Source organism: Idiotropiscis lumnitzeri, chromosome 9 (genome assembly GCF_059441095.1).
Source record: "Idiotropiscis lumnitzeri isolate Australia: NSW breed Sydney's pygmy pipehorse chromosome 9, RoL_Ilum_1.0, whole genome shotgun sequence".
Taxonomy (NCBI): Eukaryota; Metazoa; Chordata; class Actinopteri; order Syngnathiformes; family Syngnathidae; genus Idiotropiscis; species Idiotropiscis lumnitzeri.
In genome coordinates this window covers 22,714,665-22,733,835 of record NC_142399.1, presented here as the reverse complement: position 1 = coordinate 22,733,835, position 19,171 = coordinate 22,714,665, and the positions used below count along the sequence as shown (strand labels likewise).

Below are 19,171 nucleotides of genomic sequence, written 5' to 3'. Positions count from 1 at the left end.
AATGACAGATATGTTCCCAGGCCACTGAAGGATGACGAATGACGGACCAGCAAAATTTTGTAAAATGCCCACCTCTGGTTATGACTAAAATAGCAATGGAGTCGGCTTCTTTAATTTCGGTGCACGAGAGACACACAGTCTTTAACGTAACAGAAATTGATTTGCTGGATTTACTGTCCTTACAGGAGACATCAACCACACATAACTGTGGCGCTCATAATGAGTCTGTCTGCACCTTGATCAACTCACATTACACCACCTGAGCGGAAACTTAGATCTGGTTCCAGGAGGCATGAAGTTTAATCTACTTTCAAAATAGTCAGGTGCACAAGGGGTGTACAATACATGTGTAAAAGAAAACACCCTTGCCAAATTCCCTAACACACTAAACCCGACTGCTCCAGGCACAAAAATCAAGATGCGCCAGTTTTTACACTTAGTACAATATAATACAATACAACTTTATTTTTATATAAAGTCTACCTGTGGTGGTCAGAACAAGATATATATTTTGTCAAGAAAAATTGCATACAAACGCGTTTTTGCTCCTATTAACGCAAAATTATAATAGCTCGTAGAACCTATTTCTGCAGGAGGTATGACAGCTAATGCGTGCAGCCATATTTGCAAGAGCAACGACGTCTTCCCATTTAAATAAATAAATAAATAAATAATGTGGCACGGTGTATGGGTGGTTAGCCTCACAGTACAGAGGTGTTGGGTTCGATCTTGGGCTACTACCTATCTGTTTGGTGTACTCCCGTTGCCTGCAGGGTTTTTTTCCGGTTTCCTCCAAGTTTCCAAAAACATGAATGGTGGGTTAATTGAACATGCTAAATTCTCCCTAGGTGTGATTGTAAGCACGGATGGTTGTTTGTCTTTTGTGTGTCACGTGATTGGTCGGCAACCAGTCCAGGGTGTACCCCGCCTACTGCCCGACGATAGCACCCTCAGAGTCACGGGCAACTATTTAACCAGCCAGATGGATCCGGGGGAGGTCTCCCTCTAGGGCAGGAGTGGCCAACCAGTCAGAGGCCAAGAGACACTTTTTTTTTCTGTGTTACTGCAAAGAGCCTCATCATACACATGGGCACGCATGAACATCATCTGTATTAATATCCGATATTCTGCGTTCAACACTGTGGCAGGAGAGTTGGATGTCTGATATGCTCCATTTTAGTTTGTTGTCTTCAGGAGACAATATTTCAACGGTGTCAATGAGGAATTTTTAAATGAAGTCCCCTTCATTGTATGACTTTTTAGCCCGTGCAACGTTCCAAGACAGTTGATATGATGCAAGCGTTACGGTCTCCGAGTGTTTCGTGAAATTTTTGAAAAACTGCATCTGGTTTTCTGTCCGACTTTTCAAAGCGACCAACTTGTTTGCAAAGTTCAGTCGCTTTTGGAAATTCCTGTTCGAAGTTAACATGGAGTGAGGTGAAGATTTGAAATGCGCTAATACTGCGTGACATTAAGACAGACTGGCTTGCCATTACGTTCAACAAAAAAACAAACTCTCCCACTCTGTCAAAAACGTCCTGTGTTCTTCTTCACATTTTCATTCAACTCTGCATTTTTCCCTACCATTTGAGTGCCACCTAAACGGAAATTGAAATTGTTTACAACACAAACAATGTCACGCCCGAGATTCTCTCGTCAATGCGTTTGACGTCACTCAAACAGGCTTACCTCGTCAGCGTGCCATCTAGCCGTCGGTTGAATGAATGGCAGCGTCAGCCAATCATTTTTGACGCATGTCATATGAAAGCTTCTGTAGAGCCGCATGAAACTAGCTAAAGAGCCGCACGAGGCTCGAGAGCCACGGGTTGGCCAGGGCTGCTCTAGGGTGAGGAAGAGGGTGGCATGGATGCATTCTGTGGACTGTTTTTCTACGTCTGCTAATTTTTCTTACAAGGAAAAAAAATAAGAAGAGATAATTCAAACCATGGGCAAGAGATCACACTCAATAGCAACTGGTGGGTGCAAGGGACGAGCCAGTCAAAGACTGGTGTTTTAGGTCGACATGAAATGGTCAGAAGCTGATCAACAGTTTCTATTCACTGATGGTGACATAGCCATAATTTTCTTAAACATATTGCTTTTGTTCTTTTTTTAATAAATATTGACTGAAGTTTTGATTATTTATAGTTCAAAGAACAAGCAGAAATTATCTGAAATAACCAGATCTTTATCATCAACATATGAAACACTTTTAGAGATAATGAGATTCAGTGCGTGACCTTGAGTGGGTTGGACTTTTTATATGTTGTGAGAGACCATAAGTATCAAATATAGTAAAAAGTTCTTAAATATTCTCTATCCAAACATTTGTCCACATTAATGTTAAAGTCGTCAGTTATGGCCAGGTAGTTGTTGTGATTAAAGAACACTAATAGCATTTCTTCCAATTCCTCCATAAATTTACCAAGCTTTGGAGGTCTGTAAATTATTACAACGATAATCATTGGATCAGTTTTTACTAAAAGACAGCTATTCAAAAAATTAAAAACACCCAATAAAATGGCTTTACACTGAAGTAATTATTTTAAAGTTCCAAGATGGTCTATTTTTCATTAACAAGGTCATTTTATATATTTTTTTGATCAGGAAACTGCCACGCCCCCCTCCGCTCTGTCAATTTTGCGGCAAGTCATCGTAGGGACCGATAACAAATTCTCCTTTGGATCATTGAACTTTCATAGCTTATAACATCCAAAAACGGTCATCAATTGGCACCAAAATTAATGTGGACATCCCCACTTATGATCACTTCAATATGTTAAAAGGATTAACCTCTCGGTGGCTGATTATATGAGAATTAGAAACTGTGGAAGTGAGCAGAGATACAGGGCACACTCACGTACTGCTTAGGCATAAAAGCACCAGTCAGGATATTTACAGAGACTGAAGTGGGAATGAGTAGACATTTACATTTATTTGGATGACGATTGGCCACAGTTTTTCAACTGTAGGCGACGTAACTACAACGCGCCTTCTTATTCTTTGGAACGAGACAGCTCCAGGCAAAGCGTACGCCACTCAATGGAATGCTCCAATGCGGCTTCACTCGGTGGTGGAGTCAGCCTCCTTGCAGGAACACTGATGCTCCCGAAGCGGCCCTGACTGAAGGCACATGGCGGTCCGCGATGCGCACCGTTCAAGAAGACAACCTCCTGGGTTCATTGATGAGGAGTTGATCTGAAATGGATGCCGACTCGCGCCGCGACAGTGACAACTTCATGAAATGACTGCAAGCGGTGGATGTGAATCTGAATGAGTGGTCCAAGTCACTGGTAAGAAGCAAATTTGTTGTGCTAATGTCATCTGTCAATGACCGAAAGCTGTTGTTACCCACGGGGGCTGGGAGGTGTAAACATCCAGCCTCCTCACACTTAACAAAAGATGAGCGTAACCCATGTTTTGGCTCAGACTTTTTTTTCCTATTTTCTGTTAATGTGATTTTTCTTTTAGCGCTACTACTATAACCTATGTATCTAGAACGCACCCCAGCGTGAGATGACGTCCCCTCTCGTGGGACAGAGAAAACTTTCTAGTACTTTTTTCATTCGAGGTGAAGGAGAAAGGGCTCTGAATAGGCCAAACTGGGTCCTTGAACTTTTTTTGGTGTAAGCTGTGAGAGAATGGAGTTTGAATCCTGTGGTGTTCTTTAGCCAAGGACATTGGAGTTACATTAACCGACTGAAGCGATCATCCCCTGGCCGGACTGAAGGCAAAGGCCCTCTCAGAAATACCGCTGCATTCAAAGATTGCATTTTTGTTGAAGGTTAACACAGTCCTGTGATTGGCAAGCAATCAGTCCAGGCTGTAACCCGCCTAATGCCCAAAGACAGCTGGGATAGGCTCCAGCACGCCCGCGACCCCAGTGAGGAGAAGCGCCTCAGAAAATGGATGGATGGATGGTTAACACAGACTTGCTTCAGTACCTCTGACTGTTTCAACACATCAAATGCTACTGTGTGAATTATAACGGAAATGATAGAGGAATGCTCAGTTAGCAATCTTTTCGACTTTTTCAGAAAAATCAGACACCATGTCATTAGCATTTCTGCTACATAGATGTTTGATGCCAAATAAGGGTTTAATGCCTATTACGAGTGTTTGTGGACCAGTAGCTGTTCTCATTTGCTGGGAGGGTCCACTTTCATACCTTTCACTGAAGCTAGCTAGTCAGATGACAGTAAGGTAAACCTGTTTCTCAGTTCAATGCCCATGTATTGTTTTCGTTGTCCGTAAGCTGGTTTCCTTTCTCTTTTTGGTGCCAAAGGCCTAGGGTAATATTTTGGTGTTTATCTTGCATGAACCAAGGGGATTCCTAATTCATTTCTTGGAGGCAGTGGCGGGTCATGCATTTCACACATAGGCCTTCAGTGAAGTTCTACTTAGTCCGACTTGAATAAATACCCCTTACAACAGCATCATTTATGATAGGCTGGAGAAATAATCTACAGACAATACTCACCTCGGCTCATAACAGAGCTTCTCTTGAAAGGTCTGTCCTCAAAATATCCTTGCAAATATATCTAAAATCAAATTGACACTTTTCTTTCCTTCTGCCATTGTGGGTTAAAAAAGGAAGAATATATTTTAGATTTTCAAACGATTCCCGGGAAAGACTGATGACAATTTCCACAAAGCGCCGCTCTGTCACAAGTGTGTATATAATCCTAGGACCGTTCGCACCTTCAAGTAAGGCCTGCGAGAATGCTCACTGTAACCAACTCGTGATCTGATTGGCCATTGCAACTGTCTATCAACTCTAAAATCCAGTGGATTTACACAGCACAGACGTTTGCACTGTTGATTCTGAAGGCGAACTATGAAATCTGCGTGGCAACACAGGCTACCTTAATTCTAATTGGATAAAAACTTTCACCTAAAAATATAACACTGGGATAGATGTGAATAAAAGAAATAAAATTAAATAAACTGATCATTAATAAGATCCTGATTTATTGATTATGTTAGGACAGCAGAGAAGGCCTTGAAGGCTTTGACGGCCCACCACTGCTTGGAGGTCAGGTCTGGCTGTTGGGCAAAAACGCCTCAGTTTTGGCTTTGCTCCCAGCCATTCCATGGTAATTCCATGCTTGTGTCCACTGTTTTGGGGACATTGGCAGCATGTTCTCATTGAACGATTTCCCACACTTCAAGGAAGTGTATTTTTGCCTTCAGCAGTTTGTGGTATTTATCAGTAGCGACAGGCATCTCGTCTTGTTGCTAATAACAGTCTAGTGCTAATTATCAGGTATTGATCACATTATCTTTAGCTTTCAACTCATCATGAGACAGACGCTATTCTCCTGTTCTTCTGGGATCTTCCTGCTATATTTTTATCTTGGTCTCATTTAATACCACAATAACCTGGCATTTGAATAGGGGTGTGTAGACTTTTCCTTTACATTATGGTGTTTTGTAAAGGAGTATTCTATTTCATAGTTTTACCACATTGTTTTATATAAATAATTACCATCATTGCTATCAGAGCACAGACATAACTCTGCTGCATGATCATCTTTCCCAGCATTAAAAATGGGCTTTCACTCTGTTGGCCACCGGTTGTATCACCAAGACCTGTCAAAGAATAATTAGAATTAGAATTAGAAATCCCTTTATTGTCATTGTACTCAAGTGTGCAACGAGATTAGAGGGCTCCCCTCTCCAGTGCAATACAACAATAATACAGACAAATATATAAATTAGATAAATAAATAAGAGAGTGCCATGGAATTTAGTACTGAATAGGGTATATAAAAACACATCACGATGCTGTTCTGCAAGGTAGGGGTGTTCTCGTGTGTGTGTGAGAGTTCAGAATGGAGATGGCTCTCGGAAAGAAACTGTTTCTCAGTCTATTGGTCCTCGATTTGATGCATCTGTAGCGCCTGCCAGAGGGCAACAGGTCGAACAGGTGTGAGTTTGGGTGGGTATTGTCTTTGACGATGTTGAGAGCCCTTCTGTCAGTTTTGATCATCATAAAACATCAATGTACATTCAGGAATCGATAATGCATTAGATATTAAAACACATAGCCACCATGCTAACCAGCATCACAAAAGATGTGCAATACCATACAACTTTATTTATTTCGCGCATTTCACAACAGCTGGAGCTGTGACAAAGCGCTTTCCATACGGTGTAAAACTAGGGTCTGGGAACCCAAGGGGAGTGGAATTTGCACAACAGAGGTCACAATAAGGTTGTATAAAGTTGAAGGGAAGGGAAGGAAAGAGAGAGAAAGGAAAACACAACTAGAAAAGGACATTAGTATATGCCAAAATTAATGCGAAGTATCAAAAGATTTCGTTTGATGTGAGTAGGCACTGGATTGTCCCTGTTATACTGCTATAGGTCTAGAATGTACCTCAATTTCTCTAACTCTTCACATTTATAAGTTGTCGGTAGCCCATTTTCCACTACACTGTACATACTGCCATTGTTTTACTAGGCCCTACCTCAGTTTGGAGTGGTTGACGTTTAACTAAAAAAGAAGCAGCGCAAAAATGCATCACGTGGTGACACAAACAACAACAGAGGAGGATGATGGCTTTTTCATACAAATTTGTTTTTAGCACATTTTTAAAATTATTTGTTAAAATCTTTTTGAACTGTATTTTCTTTTAGTAATTTCCATCTTTGATTTCTATGCTTGTTTTTAAATGTCTTTAGTTATTTGATTTTAAATTATTTGAAATGTACTTTTAATTAGTGTTATCCCGATAACAATACCAGTATCGGAACTGTACTGATAATGCCTTAAAACGCTTGTGTCGGATTGGCGAATACCAACCAGTATGGTCCCGAGACTGGCTATCGACACTGGTATCATGCTTTGAACGCAACGAGCCGCATGCTGAGGGAAAATACGAGGAAAAGCCTTATCCATCGTTAGCGTTATTGGTCTTGTGTCTACTTATGTGCTAGTTTGATAAAAAAGGTCCCCATTCTGACACCTGTCCACATTGGAGGCAGTTGCTTGGAGGGGGACTTTGCTGTCAAGAGCCAGGAGTCTTGTGTCCTGAAGGGGATCGTGTTTGCTGCATTTTTGCCTTGTGACCAAAAAGATTTGTTGCTTTTGGTTGACACAGTACGGCGTTTACTACTTTAATTGTTGGAAAATTTCATTTATTAAATTGTTTGTGTCCGGAAATACTCGTCTTTCTGTGCGCCGCCGAAGCTCAAGCTAGCGCTTGCATGCTAAAGTCGTCATTATGTTGAGTTAGCGTGCACGTCACTGCAACACGCCGTGCAGCGTTGCACTGTCGTGCGTAGTCCCAAAAGTAATTTATTTCGCCGCTGCTTGAATACTAGGCGCCAAGCTATCTGGATTGCAGCAGTATGGACTGTATTTAAACTATGTGCAAGTCCGTGCACAGCAGCAACAACGCGCTGCGTGATGACAAATAGACAACTCAACTAACAAGTTACATTTTAAACAAGGAGGCGAAAAAGGACTGCAGTCAGGCCAGCCTCCACTCGCAAAGATGAAGTCAAGCCAGCCGCCACAGTTATTTTTAATACTGTGCTTCACCGTGCATTACGGTAATGCGCCAAAAGCGCTTGTTGTTGGCCACCTTCAAAATAAAAGCTGTGAAACTCAAGTATGCACGTCAGTGGTTTGGATTTATAATAATGTTATTAAACTTCTCTGTTCACACAGGGAATACAAATTGACTCAGAATTGCACCAAGAAATGTTCTGAATTGAGATAGAAAGAGAAATTAATGTCAACTGTGCATCAATGGCTGATATTACAACTGATTTAAAAAAAAAAATAAAAAAATAAGTTTTCGTTATCTCGCAACCAGACCAGTGCTGGTGCACACTAGGCCACCCCAGGTATCCAACCAAGGTACTTTCATCAAAATCTGATGAGGCATTTCAAAATAAAAGGCCAAAGAAATATCAAAATTTAACCCTTACACCCGATTTCGAAAAATCATTAAAAATTAAGTTTTCGTTATCCCGCAACCAGACTACTGTCGAGGCACACTTGGCCACCCCAGGTATCCAATCAAGGTACTTTCATCAAAATCTGATGTGGCATTTCAAAATAAAACGCAGAAGAATTCTCAAAATGTGACCTTTACACCTAAATTCGAAAAATCATCAAAAATTAAGTGTTCGTTATCCCGCGACCAGACAAGCGCTGGGGCACACTAGGCCACCCTGTGTATCCAACCAAGGTACTTTCATCAAAATCTGATGTAGCATTTCAAAAAAGGCAGGAGAAATCTCAAAATTTGACCTTTACACCCGATTTCGAAAAATCATTAAAAAATACGTTTTCGTTATCCCGCAACCAGACAATTGCTGGGGCACACTTGGCCACCCCAGGTATCCAACCAAGGTACTTTCATCAAAATCAGATGTGGCATTTCAAAATAAAAGGCCAAAGAAATATCAAAATTTGACCTTTACACCTGAATTCGAAATATCATTAAAAATTAAGTTTTCGTTATCCCGCAACCAGACAAGCTCTTGGGCACACTCGGCCACCCCAGGTATTCAGAATATTTATAAATCTTCTTCAGAGCTTGCTGATGAGCCTATCATTTAAATCAGGTGCCTTGCAGCTGGGAGAGCATGCAGTAAAGCGGCCCTCCTGGACTGGGGTTTGACACCTATGGCCTAGTAATGCGGTCCGTAAATGTTATGAACAGAATCGGTGACAAAGGGCAGCCTTGGCGTAGTCCAACCCTCAATGGAAACAGATCCAACTTACTGCCGGCAATGCAAACCAAACTCTGATATCGGTGGTACTGGGACTGAACAGCCCGTAATAATGGCCTCTGCAACCTATACTCCCGAAACACACCCCACAGAACCCCCTGAGGGACACAGCCAAATGCCTTTTCCAAGTCCACAAAACAAATGTAGACTGACAGGTTGGGTGAACTCCCATGCACCCTCAAGGACCCTGCTGAGAGTGAAGAGCTGGTCCACTGTGCCGCAGCCATGACCAAAACCACACTGCTCCTCCTAAATCTGAGAGTAAACCTCGATGGACCCTCCTCTCCAGCATTGTGTCAACCTTACGTGGGAGGCTGAGAAGTGTGATTCCTCTATAATTGGAACACACCCTCCGGTCCCCCTCCTTAAAGAGAACCACCCCGAACTGCCAATTTAGAGGCAATGTGCCCGATGTTGACGCAATGTTGTAGAGGCGTGTCAACCATAACAGCCCCACAACATCCAGAGCCTTTAGGAACTCCGGGCGGATTTCATCCACCCCCAGAGCCATGCTCCCGAGGAGCTCTTTAACCACCTCGGTTACTTCAACCCCATTGCTACCTCAATGCAAGGCGTGTCCGTGGAATTAAGGAGGTCTTCCAAGTGTTCTCCCCACCAACTCACAACGTCCAGCATTGAGGTCAGCAGCACCCCATCTCTACTATAAACAGTGTTAATGGTGCACTGCTTCCCTCTCCTGAAAAGTCAGATGGTGAATCAGAATTTCCTCAAAGTCGTCTGGAAGTTGTTTTCCATGGCTGAACCGAACTCCTCCCACGTTGAGTTTTTGCTTCAGCAACCGCCAAAGCTGCATTCCACTTGACCAGCCGATTTCTGTCAGCTAACTCTGGAGTGCCACAAGCCAAAAAGGCCCGATAGGACTCTTTCTTCATCCTAACAGTACCCCTTACCACTGGTGTCAACCTGCGGGTTTGGTGATTGCTCCCACGACAGGCACTGACCACCTTGCGACCACAGCTACGATCCGCTGCCTCAACAATGGTGACAGGAAACATACAGCTCCACTCTGACTCAATCTCCCCTGCATCCTCTGGGACGTGGGCAAAGTTCTGCTTGAGGTGGGAAGTGAAACTCTTTCTGCACAGGGGATTCTGCCAGACGTTCCCAGCAAACCCTCACAGTACGTTTGGGTCTTCCGGGTCGGACCGTCATCTTCATCCACCATCGGAACCAATACACCACCTGAAGGTGATCAGTTGACAGTTCCGCCCTTCTCTTTACCCGAGTGTCCAAAACATGCGTCCGCAAATCCGATGATATGACTACAAAGTCGATCATTGAACTGCGGTGTCGTGGTACCAAGTGCACACCTTTATGTTTGAACATGGTGAATGTTGTGGACAAACCATGCCGAGCACAGAAGTCCAACAACAGCACCCCACTCAGGTTCAGATCAGTGGGGCCGTTCCTCCCAGTCGTGCCCTTCCAGGTCTCACTGTCATATCCCATGCGAGCATTGAAGTCTCCCAGCAGAACGAGAGAGTCTCCAAGGGGGAGTGCTCTTCAGCAAAGACTCCAAAATGGGTGGGTACTCTGAACTGCTGTTTGGTAAATAAACACAGACAACACTCAAGATCAATCCCCCCACCCTATAAGACAGAGGGAGGCCAACCTCTCGTCCACGGGGTGTACCCCAATGTAAGCCACCTTGGGCATCTCCAGAGTGGAAGAGTGTCAAACCCCTCTCAAGAGGACTGGTACCAGAGCCCAAGCTGTGTGTGGAGGTGAGTTCGACTATGTCAAGTCAGAACTTCTCTGCCTTGCACACCAACTCGGGCTCTTTCCCTTCCAGAGAAGTAACATTCCATGTTCCAAAAGCTAGTTTCTGTAGTTGGGGGTCGGAGCGCCAAAGTCCCTGCCTCTTGCCACTACCCAGCCCACATAGCACCAAACCCATTTGGTCCCTCCCGCAAGGGATGAGCCCATGGGCAAGGAGACCCACGTTGCCTCTTCAGGCTGAGCCCGGCCGAGCCCCATGGGTCCAGGCCCGGCCACCAGACGCACGCCAACAAGCCCCACCTCCGGGCCTGGTTCCAGAGGGGGGTCCCGCGTCCGGCCAAAGGAAATCGAGGTCCAAATATATTTGACATCCTAATACAGGTTTTGGGGGCCGTGCATTGTCTGGACCCTCACCTAGGACTTGTTTGCCATTGCTGACCCTACCGGGGCAGAAAGCACAAGGCAATTTAGCAAGGATCATTGGGACACGCAATCCCCTCCACCACAGTAAGGTGACGGCTCATGGAAGAGTTGTCCTGATCTGTCTTGGTTAATTTTGTTTTAGTAGTTAGCTTCATGTTTTTCTTGTGTTCCTTTGTCCGTCTCGTTAGGTATTTGGATCCACTTGTGCTTGTAATCCTAATCTCTAGTGTTACCCAATCAGCTCCCTCCTGCCCTTTGTGTCGTTTCCAACTGTTCCCCGTTGTCTCTTCAATTTCTTCATATTTATTTGCCTGCTTTCGTTCAGTCCTTGTCAGTTAATTGTCTATTGTCATGTATCAAGTGTCTATTGTCTTGATTTCGAAGCCATGTCAAGTCAAGTCATCGTCTTGGTCTTACGGTCATAGTCTAGTCATAGTTCTTTTTCCAAGTTTCTATTTAGCTACTTTGATCTTTTTTTTTTTACTTTAATATTTTGGACTTTCCCACAGTGCCTTCTTTGTCTACTTTTTTTTTTTTTTTATTAAATACTTTCAGTTTACCCATGCCTTGCTTACCTACATTTGGGTCCCGCGACATGTCAAACCATGACAATATCATTCTTTGCCCTCCCCTTACCTCATGTTTTTGTATTCTCATGGCTTTCTGGAGTTACTGGGGCTAATAGTGATCTTTCTAAGTTATTACAAAGGAGTCTCAGGTTCCAGAGTTCCCGACAAGTATTTTGAGGTTACAAATGGCACTATAGGAACCATTGTGCATAACATTATGGCACAAGAAAATGTCCCATTTATCACTGTATTGTATTGCTTTATATTTATGCTTAGAAATATTTTTATATAAATATTGACCGTATATAAGATTTTTACTACTGTGTAAGTGTAGGCACGTGATCGACATCGCAGCAGGATCTCCATGTGTGATTTTTTTTTGTTTAAAAAAACAATGTCCGTCACAAAATAGCACACAATATATTCTATAATGCAAAAAAAAAACAAAAAAAAAACATACCAAGTTGTGGTAGACCTTCCTCAGCCCCAGTTTCTTCACGACTGTGTTCTGTTCTCACACACAAGAGCATGAGCTGAGACATGGAGAAAAAAAAAAAATACAATATTATCATGCCCCTCAAACAGTATTGAATCACTGAAACCAATTGTTTTATTTTAGAAACTGCCGCTACAGCGGGAGTGCTGCACCAGTGTACAAATGGCACAATCCAGAAACAAATAATGATGTGAACTATATAATTTTTTTTCTATTTTAAGTCTGAGATATGACGAATCCGACCTGTAGTGTGTGTTACATGAAACTATCACATCTCAAATATAACACACAGAACTAATTCACATACCAGCAGAATTTACGTTGACAATAACATGATGAACTGGAACAATTGAAGTCCTATATCTACACTGAAAAATAATTACTTTTTGGGGGTTGCACATGGTTAAAATGTGGTAAACTGACCCAATTTTGCCTCTTTTGTTCAAAAATAATAATTTGTTACTTGAACACAGTTTAATCATGTCCAACCGATGTTGAGTTACGTGACTACGTTTTGAAATAAAGTAAATTAAAAGACTAGTTTTGAGTGCATCTGTTTGAGAAAGGATTCTCTTCAAGTGTGTGTGTGGGGGGGTGCGCGGGTGTGTGTGTGTGGGGAGGGGGTGGGGTGTGTGTGTGTGTGTGTGTGTGTGCGTATGTGGATATGTTTCTTTTTCAGAAAGCAGGCACTTAGGGTTAAGGATACAGTGAGAATTTTACTTGCTGTAGCTATGTATGTACAGTTTGTTTAAATGTTAAACAAAATATAACCATAAAATTGATTGACTATGTCGTATGGTGTTCCACAAGGGTCCCATTTGGGGCCTTTGCTGTTTTCGTTTTACTTGCTCCCCCTATGTGTCAGGTGTCAGGGTCGCCTTTTGGCGAGGAGGAAGGTGGACCCAAAAGGCGAGGAGGCAGGGAATGGATGTCGTTCAGGGGATTTATTAAAGGGGTTCAACAAAGGAAGACAACCGGGACAGGAGCAAAATAACAACGGTACCAACGTGACGAACGGAAAAAGGGGGGCGAGGAACAAAAACCGAGGCAAAAGGCTGAGGAAGGCAAACGGGAACGAGGAGGGGAACAAAAGCAAGAGCATGAACATGAACGTGAGCGAAACGTGGTCGTGGCAGTCCGTAACTTGCGGCAATGACCCGACACAGAGTGGTGGGCCTGGGAGGCTTAAATAGTCCGAGTAATTAGGGGAGCAGATGGGAATCAGGTGCGTGATGAGGGTAACGGGGAACAGGTGCGTGGCTGGTGAGAACGAGTGCTGAGGGGAGGCGCTATCACAGCTGACCAAAACAATAACAGAAAACACATGGCGGGAAGGAGGGGACGAAAACAATAACAAAACCGCATGCACATGAAAACAATAACAAAGCCCCTGTCATGCCCGACGCGGATCATGACACTATGTTCCATCTTACAAAAACATGGAATTTCCTTTTGTTGCTATGTGGATGACAGTCAGATCTACGTCCAGTTGAGCAAAAAAAGACGCTTTCTCCTTGAGACTAGTGATGTGCTTCTTGGGACGAACCCCTGAAGTGTGTGTAATGTAGATTAGGGGTCATGAACGGTGAGTCGATGCGCGTGTTGGTGACGTAGCGGAGCGAAGCGGGTGTACCACGTGACTGATTCAGGAAATGATTCCCTAGGTTTGAGTGTAGTTCGAAATAATATTGTTACTTTATTTTACGTTCTTATTCCACATTTTCACTTGTTGCATAAGCACAAACATAGACAAAGTAAAAGAACAATTCATGTTAAAATACTTCAAATATATATTTTTTTTGTATTCAGAGCATGACTTACACCCCACCATTTAATTTCGTGCACCAAGCATGTTATGCATTTTTCTGTCCACATGATGAATTAATCATCTTGGAGCCCCTAAGTGTGTGTGAAGTATTTCCCTGCAGGGCTTGACTGCTTTATGGGGCTTCATTTTGCCATTACCACCTGTGACCACTTCTGTCCTGAATAGAACAAATCAAAATCTGTGTTGTGACATATCTTAATGTATCAGTTGCTACGCAGATGCTATGGTCCTTTTATGGTCTGTTCTTTAATTTTGCCGTATAGGCTTGATGCTTTGAATATTTAAGATTGAGTTACTCAGTGACACATTGTCAGTACGACAAGCTTTCTTCGAGTGAGGATGTCAGCTTTCTTACATGTGTTCTGAATCCAGCCCTGCTTGTTTTTCTTTGGAATTTTTGTTTATAAGGACTTTTACACTGCCACTTTCCTCTCCTGTCTGCTTCTGGGTCCGAAACCCGCTCCACACATGACATTATGTAGTAATCAGTCATGGACCCAGCAGGCTGAGACACAATCCATCGAGTCAAAGATGTCGCCACCTGGTCCTAACCATCCTTCGATCTCCCTCTTGTTCAGTTGTTCCTCTTTGTCTTCACCCAATCCCTTGTGTTACTCAATTATACCCCTATACACTTTGTGTCTTGTTCAGTTGTTCCTCTTTGTCTAGTCTGTTTGTATTTAGTTTCTTGTTTTCTTAGTCTTTCTGGGCTCATGGTCTTTGTCAAGTCTACTGTTGTGACATATCCATGCAGTTGCTATGGTTCTTGCTCCTTGCTTCTATGCTTTGTAGTTACTTGACTTATCTATGCAGTTGCTTTGGTAGTTTAATGCTTTGTTCATTTATTATGTCATTATTTAAGCTCTAGTTATTCAGTGACACATTGACAGGATGTCAAACTTTCTTTGAGTGAGGATGTCAGCTTTCTTTCATGTGTTATGAATCCAGCCCCGCTTGTTTTTTCTGGGAATTTTTGTATATAAAGACTTACGTCGCCACTTTCGTCTCCTGTCTGCTTCTATATCAGAATCCCGCTCCTCACATGGCTCTTCACTACTGAACCGATTCTTTTACACTGGTTTAAAAAAAATTGGTTTCTACGGGCCCAGCAGAGCAGAGGAGACAGAGGACAGACTTGTGGTAGAGTGTGCTATAATTATAAAGGCCACGGTGCCATCCTCCTCTGCTCCAGCTAACACCTGCTCCTCCTCCACTTTGACCTCACCCTTCTCCAGCGGCCTGTCTACACCAGCCACAAAAAATGCTCCTCGTTGTACAAATATTATTGAGGTGAAAAAACGAATATCCACTGATGACCACCTGCATTGGAGCGAGAAAAACATACCTTTACCAAATGTGTTTGAATTTGCACCAAGGTACTTGTGCAACCCCGCTTCATCTGTTCCGTGTGAAAGGGGTTTTTTTTAAAGGCGATTCTTCCTCAAAAAAAGAACCACATTTTTGTAATAGAAAATTAACATGATAAAATAATTTGTCTGATTACACATTTTTATCCTCGACAATACAGACTTAATTACTGTATTTTCCTCCACCCTTTCCATTTCAATTTCATGTCATAATAATGAGTGTAATCCTAATCAAACCTTGCACAAGAATACCTCTTCCACGCGTTCCAATATGGTGCCAGAGGGGATTCAACCACACTAGAAGCCTTGACTAAGATCCAAGCCAATTGCATGGAAAGCCTCAATCTTCAAGGAGCCTTCTGAGGGGCCCTGCGGCAACAAGACTGAGGCCCAATCCCATTATTTCCCCTTTAGCCTTTATCTTTTTCTTCCCCCTCCCCTTCCCCCTTTACCATGTTCGGGGAGATGAAGACAGGAAATGGGAACGCACTAGATCCGCTACGTCATTACTTCGAGCCATGTGTTGTTTGTGTAAGCAGACGTGACATTAATTCCATAATCATAACATTATTGATTACACGATGAAACAATGAAAAACAGATGCCAAACATTTCAGAAGCATCTTAGCCTCAATGCTATTAGCCAGCGAGCGTTAAGCAACAACTTTTAAAACAAAAAAAAAAAATCGAATGGAATCTCAAGTGTTAATGGTATGAAAATCAATTCGTCACAGCATCCAGACACAACAGTGCTATTCTATCTGGCTTCGAGCATTGTCTGTTCAGACAGCCAGCTCGACAGAGCATTTCAACCCCAACTCAAAACACGCATGTGTGTCACTACTATGAAACACAAATGTATTATATTTATGCGTTTCCCGCTTCTTCTCGTTCGTTGAAGTGATTTCTGCAGAAAATGTATTTGTTGCCTAAGGGACGTGTAGAATCCTGGGAGGTCAGGGTCTGTCTTCGCACTGTAGGGCCATCCCTTGTGTGTGACTCTACCATTAAAGTTCATGGAGAATTGTGACACGTCTTGTTTGTCGTGAACACTCACTTCAAGGGGCAAGGGACAAGGGGAGACATACGAGACATCGTTCTGCCCACAGTAAAAGTGACTAAAAGACGATTCAGAAAGGTTAAAAAAGTTCACATTTCTTTATTTAAACTGTAAACTGCTCAGGTCAAACTGATGACAAAACCAGATAGCACTTTATGGACAAATACGATAAAACACATTCTCCACCTAGGCCATAGAAGATACAAACATATCAAATGGGGCAAGCGAGGATGTCACAGGGACGCTATCAAAGGAAAAAAACATAATTTTATCTGGGAAAACATACACCACACAATCTGCACACCGACAAGATTACGGGGGAAGGAGCAAGGACGACCGATTCAACCTACATGACCCTTGACATGGAAAACCTTCTATAAAATGTGAGGCTGGGCTGAGATTAGCGCGCCATTTTTCGATTGTACTCGTCTGAGTACAGTTTCTCGTGAGATTAAGAAAAAGCCGCCCAGATATCTGTCTTTGTACTATTTCTTGAACTCCAGAAATTGAAGAAACTAAAATATCGGAACTCTAATCTGTTGTTGAGTCTTTATTTGACCCTTTTCTTCTTGAGTACAAAAAACGAACATGCATTGGAGTAAGTTTGGCTTTTAAGGTTCATTTACTAAATGTTAATCATTTTCTCGGTGACTCATCTCCAACACCATTCTGGCTCCCTTCTATTTATTGTGTTGAAGGATTGTATTACAATTATTGGCATTATTTTAAACATTTACAGGACAGAATGTCAATTATTTAATTTAGCAGGTTCATATTTACTGAATATGTTAAACATTGATTAAACAAAAAGCATTTATCAAATTAAACTATACGAACTGTGCATAGGAATGACTGGGATTGTAGTCATGGTGTTTATTGATGTATTATATTATTCTCATGTGATAAATGTATATTACTTAGTGTAAATGTGTGGACTCTGTAGAAACTTTCAGTCGTAAGACCTCAAACTTGCACACAGTATTTTCATGACCTACACTCACATTCACAGCAAACATATTCAGTCTGCACATTACAAACTGGAAAAACAGACAGCACTTCATGGACAAATACGACAGGGCACATTCTCCACATTCCCCGTAGAGATGCAAACATACTAATTTGGGCACTGGAGGGGTCACTGGGACGCTGTTGCAAAAACACATTCCGAAAGAGATAATTCGATTTCGGAGCACACAGACATGTACACCGACAATATTACAGGGAAATGCCAGCAGGAGAGATGGAGAGAGACTGCCCGCCGGAGAAGGCCAGCCGTGAAATGCCAGTCTTGGGGACACGACGGGAATCAACTTTCCAGACGATGACTAACCAGAAGAGGACCTTCCCTTGGACGTGGACCCATGCCGTGGGAGGGAGTGAGGACGACCGATTCAACCTACATCACCCTTGACATAGAAAACCTGGCTCGAGAAATCCTATATAATGTGAGACAGGGCTGAGATACGGCGCACCTTTTCGATTATACTCGCCCGAGAGCAGTTTCTCATGAGATTATGATATGTCTTTGTCCGCCCAGATGTCTTTGTCCGCCCAGATATGTCTTTGTTCTATTTCATGAACTCATGAAATCAAAGAAACTAAATATCGGATCTCTAATCAGTTGTTGAGTCTTTATTTGAACCTTTTCTTCTTGAGTACAAAAAAACGAACACGCATTGGAGTAAGTTTGGCTTTTAAGGTTTACTTACTAAATACTTCTCATTTCCTTGGTGACTCAACTCCAACAGTGTATATACATGACTTTGGTTTTTGTTCGGACGATAGTCACAAAATTCTTTTTGCAGACGACACAAATTTGTTTGTTTCACATAAAGATATTGATCAGCTTGTAATACCCTTACATGAGCAGTTAACAATGGTAAATAGTTGGTTCAAATGTAACAAATATCCTTGAACGTCACCAAAACTAATTATCTTGTCTTCATAAATGAATAAACATAAATACAGTGATCGAATTGAACAAAACTATCGATGGTAGACTTGTTAATTAAGTGGAGTTCTCCAAATTCTTAGGAATCCATATTGATCACTCTTTAAATTTTAAAAAACATAAAAAACTTTCAAAACTGGTAGGATTATTTTATAAACTAAAACAATTGCTCCATTACTTACTTTGTATCGATCACTGTTGGAGTCTCATCTAAACTATTGCAATATTATTTGGAATAATACTTACCCTACTCTTGCCAAATTACTCATATTGCAAAACAAGCCATAAGAGCAATATCCTGCTCTAAATACAATTCTATAAATGCCCTCTTCCAAAAGTATGGTCTCCTAAAGCTTCCTGAATGTAATGTTTTTCACAACCTAGATACATTGTATGATGTAAATGTAGCTGTAAGGGGCAACAAGCCAGTGTCTTCTTATGCCGGTCCCAAACCCAGATAAATACAGAGGGTTGTGTCAGGAAGGGCATCTGACGTAAACCTTTGGCCAACTCAAACATGCAAATCAAATATACGACTTCCATACCGGATCAGTCGAGGCCCGGTGCTGCTGACCTCCTGGGCGCTGGTGGAAATTGGACTACTGTTGGTCGAAGAAGGAGAGAAGGAAGATGTGTTCGAAGGAAGAAAGAGAAGAGTAACACAAAGGACTGAGAGTAGGGACTTTGAATGTGGGAACTATGACGGGGAAAGGTAGAGAGTTGGTTGACATGATGCAGAGGAGCAAAGTGGACATACAATGCATTCATGAGACCAGGTGAAAAGGGAGAAAAACTAGAAGTCTAGGAGCAGGGTTCAAGTTGTTCTATCATGGTATAGATAGGAAGAGAAATGGAGTTGGATTTATTGTGGAAGAGGAGTTTGTTAGGAAGGTCCTCGAAGTAAAAAGAGTGTCAGATAGAGTTAGAGCCTGAAGCTAGGAATCGAAGGTGTAATGATCAATGTTGTTAGTGGGTATGCGCCACAGG

General features: G+C 42.3%; 1 protein-coding gene across 1 annotated transcript in view; it reads right to left on the bottom strand.

The window, feature by feature from the left end:
• piezo1 (piezo type mechanosensitive ion channel component 1 (Er blood group)) overlaps positions 1-19,171 on the bottom strand; it is a 304,639-nt gene that overhangs the window by 203,577 nt on the left and 81,891 nt on the right. Inside the window, exons 9-10 of the mRNA XM_088304108.1 lie at positions 11,944-12,016; positions 5,489-5,592 (exon numbers count right to left, since the gene is read on the bottom strand). Coding sequence (XP_088160234.1) covers positions 5,489-5,592; positions 11,944-12,016 — 177 coding nt within the window. The remainder of the gene's footprint in view (positions 1-5,488; positions 5,593-11,943; positions 12,017-19,171) is intronic.